This window comes from Panthera pardus, unplaced genomic scaffold, assembly GCF_024362965.1.
Source record: "Panthera pardus isolate Hobbes unplaced genomic scaffold, ASM2436296v1 HiC_scaffold_27, whole genome shotgun sequence".
NCBI lineage: Eukaryota > Metazoa > Chordata > Mammalia > Carnivora > Felidae > Panthera > Panthera pardus.
Window position 1 is genome coordinate 2,465,067 of NW_026526843.1, and position 4,098 is coordinate 2,469,164.

Below are 4,098 nucleotides of genomic sequence, written 5' to 3' on the forward strand. Positions count from 1 at the left end.
ACTCAACTTTGAGAGATGTCAGTTCCTCTGAAATTAATCTATAACTTCAATGCACCCCAATAAAAATCCCAAGAAGATTTTAATGGAAACTGATAAGCTGGTTTGTAAATCCACTCTGAAGCGAAATGCACAACACAGGCCCCAAAATTTGAAAGAAAGGTATCAAAACATATTATAATGTTAGAGTAATTGAAATGGCATTGATGCAAGAATCAGCATACTAATTGATGGAATGACAGAAATTCTAGAAATACACTGAAGAAAATTTGGCACTTTAGTGTCCGTCCATCCATCCATCCATCCATCCATCCCTTCATTTGACAAACAGTGATTGTCTATGATGTGGCAGATACTGTTTTAGGGGTGGATAAAACAAAGCCTTTGTTCTCATAAAAGTGTGGAGCTTACAGTCTACAGAATTAGTTTGGCATTTTAGTTAACAGGGGAAAGGATGGTGTTGGGCAAAACAGTAGATTCTAAACAGATCCCATAGATGAAAAGAGATTCCTAAGTGATTAAAAAATCTAAACATGAGAAGAACTGTGAGAATAAAACTATAAAAAGTTATTAAAAAAAACTAGAGAAATATATCTTTCTAGTCTTCGGATAAAGAAGATGCTGAAGCGAGCAGACACCATAGAAGAAAAACGCGATACATTTGACGTCGTCATAAAGAGGAAAACTACAACGTTTGCATCGCAATAAAAGCACTATAAATTAAGTTAAAAATAAGTGACAGTGTGGAAGAAAGCATATGCAACATGTATAACAAATGAAGGGTTCATGTCAAGCATATAAAAATCCCTACAAGTCAATATGAAAAATGACAAGGAATAAGAACAAGCAGTTTGCGGAAGTGTATGAATGAACGATAAATATTTGAAAAGATGGCCACCCCGACTACACTAGTAATCATGAAAAATGCCAATGATGACAAGGAGACATAATTTCTGGCAATCAGTATTGGCTACTGTGTGTGTGTGGGAATGGGAACTCTTGTACATGCTTGGTACACACCCTTTTGGAGAGAAGTTTGACGGTATGTATTTTTCAAATGCCTGTACCATTTGAACCCACTTCTGGGTATCTCTGGGGGAGACTGCTCATTGTCTCTGTGCAAGGCTGTTCTTCCTGGGTGCTGGGTGGCTCAGCTAGACTGTTTCCCAGGCTCCCTTGGGGGCAGGTATCGTGGCCATGGGAGTAAGAATTCACCAACGGAATGCAAGAGTGAGTGGTGATGTGTCCAACTTCTCCCTCACCTGCTCAGGGGACAAGTGCTCACCCTAGATGCGCACGGTTGTCCTCCCTGCACTTCACAGGATCCAGAGCACAGATACACCTGTGCAGGAGCTGACCCAGCAGTCAAGGCAATGCCCTCGAGCTGAGCTCCTGGGCGTGGTTCCTGGACCACTGCTCAGCCACAAGGTGCCCTTAGGGTCCAGGATGAGGCGAGCTCATCACGAGGAAGTGTTGTGAAGCTTTTTATAGCAACTCAACATCACCACGATATCTTTATTGCATTTTACAAAAGCCTTAGGCAAAATGGATTGGGGGGGTGGGTGGACATAAACTGGTCTTTCACCACAAATGGTTTGAGAAGCACTGGGCTTCCTGAGTGACGGCGTGGAAGAGAGATGTCCCTTCAACCTGGAGTGCTCGGCTGACCCTTATGAGAGTAACAATGTTCAGTCTTCTCTAAGCCACTAGCTGCATCATTGCTGGTCTCTTGGTTGGAGCCATCTAGCGCTGCCCTCCCTGACTCAATCTTAGAGCAGTGTTCGTGTGTGTGTGTGTGTGTGTGTGTGTGTGTGTGTGTGTGATGGGGCAAGAGTGTCCATGCGTCATTGTGCCCATCAGCGAAACCCCGCAGGACCCCTAAATGTGCACCGAGGAGGGGAAGCTGGGAACAACGTCTGCTATATCCATGCTGTGGAGTACAGAGCTATAATTAAAAACTCTCTCCCAGGCACGCTTCCTTATGGATCTTCTGGGAAAGGGGGAATTGGAAGAGAGAGCAAGTTGCAGAATAAGCATATAGTATGAGAAACTCTCCAGTGTGTCCGTACATATATGCATGTAAACGTGCAGGAAATGTCGGGAAGGATCCCCCTGTCTGGGACAGGGGGAATTGAGAGGGGCCTAGAGAATGGCTAAAAGGAGCTTTTATTTTATTCCTATTTGTTTAATATTTTAAAATGAGAATTATATTCATGTTTTGCTTGTGTATTTAACAATAAATTTAAAAGAATATAAAATAGAGAGTGTTTATGTGTTGTTAATAATAATAATATGACACAGAATAATTCCTCACTCGCTGGTTTGGTAGACTCGCATAGTGGTTTGGGTTTCCTGCTTTTTAACGTGCCCTCGGGTTCTGGCCCCCTCGCTCCTGCCCTCAGTTTCACTCAGCTGCTCTGGGACCCTCCGCTTCCCTGAGGACCCCATCGTAGCACTGAGTAGAACGACTTGCAGAATGGGATGCATCATTCAGTTGTTTGATTCCACGTAGGCCGTGAGTGTTTTCGGAGAAAGTCCTATGGACAATTCTCATTTTTGCCAGGATGAAATAAAGCAGAACTTCCAGGAGGAAATATCTCCCAACTTGTATACAACTGTTTCTTTGATAAATCATCTCTGATCTTGAAATAATAAAGAATGTAACACATGAAGAAAGGAACCAAGTTTCAGAGAAAAACAAGGCTCTTAAAACACGTTTGATCTCGACTAAACACACTTCACACCAGACTTTATAACGTGCTTTAGGGAAATAGTTGCTGTCACAAGGACTGCTATAGTAACTAAACACAAAGATTTTCTGAGATTTGACCAAACTGTTTATCCTAGGTACAAAGTTCCTTCTGGAAAACATGCTACTGAAACTTTTCTTCCGAAATCCAGTGGGCTGCTTGAAAAACGTTAGGCATCATGCAGCTGCCGGCGTAAAGCCTGAGAGCACATGGCGCGGGAACCCGAGAAACAGGTGCCGGCAGCTGAGACCATGGCCCCTGGAGCGGAAGGCCGACCCTGACAGTCGGAGGGTGAAAGTGGACGACAAAATTATAATAACAGTTGCATTTGGAGACAGAGTTCCAAATTCTTCTTGAATTTTAGAAGTTCGCTCCCTGATAGTGACATTTGGCCAAATGCATCTCCCACACCTTCCTGAAGTTCATCCTCCAGGCACCTGCCAAGTCCGACCATCTCCAAGCAGGATATCCTGCTATCACCACCAAAGTGGCTGTCCTGGAACACACAGAGGCCTGGAAGGACTTGGCTCTGGCCGGGTCTCCTGCTCCCTCTAACACGCCAGGGGCTCCGGCACCCTCCCTCCTGCCCTTGGCCCCCCCCGCCCCCCCCCCCCCCCCCCCCGAGCTCCCCTGGGCCCTCCTCCTTCCCCAGGGTGTAGGGTCCTGCGCTTCCCCGGCCTCCGTGTCTCCCCATCCATAAAGGGGACCATCGGCGCCCAGCTGGGGTGGCGGTGGTGGGGCGTGAGCCAAGGAGGTGCTGCAGGGGTGGGGAGCGGGGGACCCGTCCTGGCGGCCAGCGTCGGCCTCCCGTCCCCCGGACGCGTCCCCAACCTGGACATGCTGCAGGATCCTCTGGGCGCACCAGTCCCCCAGCTCCGCGTAGTTGCCCGCCAGCTCCTCGTCCGCCTCCCCCAGCTGGTCCACGAGGTTGAACAGCATCATGGGCACCGCCACGGACTCGGAGGCCGGGGCCCCGGGGAGCCGGGGCCGGCCCAGCCCCGATGGGTCCTCCCGCACCCAGTACACGATCTGCTCCATCATCTCCACTGCTTCGCTCTGGGTGGGGAGAAGGGAGGCGAGGGGAAGGTCCGGGCTGAGGACGCATCCTGGTCCCTGAGGTCCTGCCTGGGGGTGGGTTCCTGACCGGGATGTGGGGTGGGGTGAGAGCCCTCTCCTTCCACGCACTGGTGGGACGCCTTCACCGAGGGCGGACTCTGCGCCCAGCATCGTGTTGGGTGCTGGGGGCCGGGGTGGATCTGCCCCACCCTGCCTCGGGGGTTCCCAGTGTGTGGATGCAGGCCACTGTCAGGCAGCCATGTCAGATCTGAAAGCACAGGGGGCTCCACGGAGG

The 4,098-nt window shown here is 49.2% G+C and overlaps 1 protein-coding gene across 2 annotated transcripts; it reads right to left on the reverse strand.

Moving 5' to 3' along the window:
• Positions 1–1,492: 1,492 nt before the first annotated feature.
• LOC109259871 (N-acylglucosamine 2-epimerase-like) lies at positions 1,493–3,838 on the reverse strand. 2 transcript variants are annotated; one of them, XM_053891729.1, is made up of 2 exons: positions 3,579–3,838; positions 1,493–3,260 (listed from the first exon to the last, which is right to left on the reverse strand). In XM_053891729.1, the coding sequence occupies exons 1-2, from the start codon at positions 3,786–3,788 to the stop codon at positions 3,108–3,110; spliced, it is 363 nt and encodes a 120-aa protein (XP_053747704.1). In that variant the 5' UTR covers positions 3,789–3,838; the 3' UTR covers positions 1,493–3,107. The 2 variants fall into 2 exon arrangements, with proteins under 2 accessions (XP_053747704.1, XP_019293300.2); XM_019437755.2 differs by having other exon boundaries at positions 1,493–3,243; positions 3,579–3,833.
• Between the last annotated feature and the right edge of the window lie 260 nt (positions 3,839–4,098).

Coding starts and splice junctions, on each gene's coding strand:
- LOC109259871 (XM_019437755.2), bottom strand. CDS start 3,788: ATGATGGAGCAGATCGTGTACTGGGTGCGGGAGGACCCATCGGGGCTG. Junction 3,244..3,578: donor GGATCCTGCAGCATGTCCAG/GTTGGGGACGCG, acceptor TGTGTGTTCCAG/GACAGCCACTTTGGTGGTGA.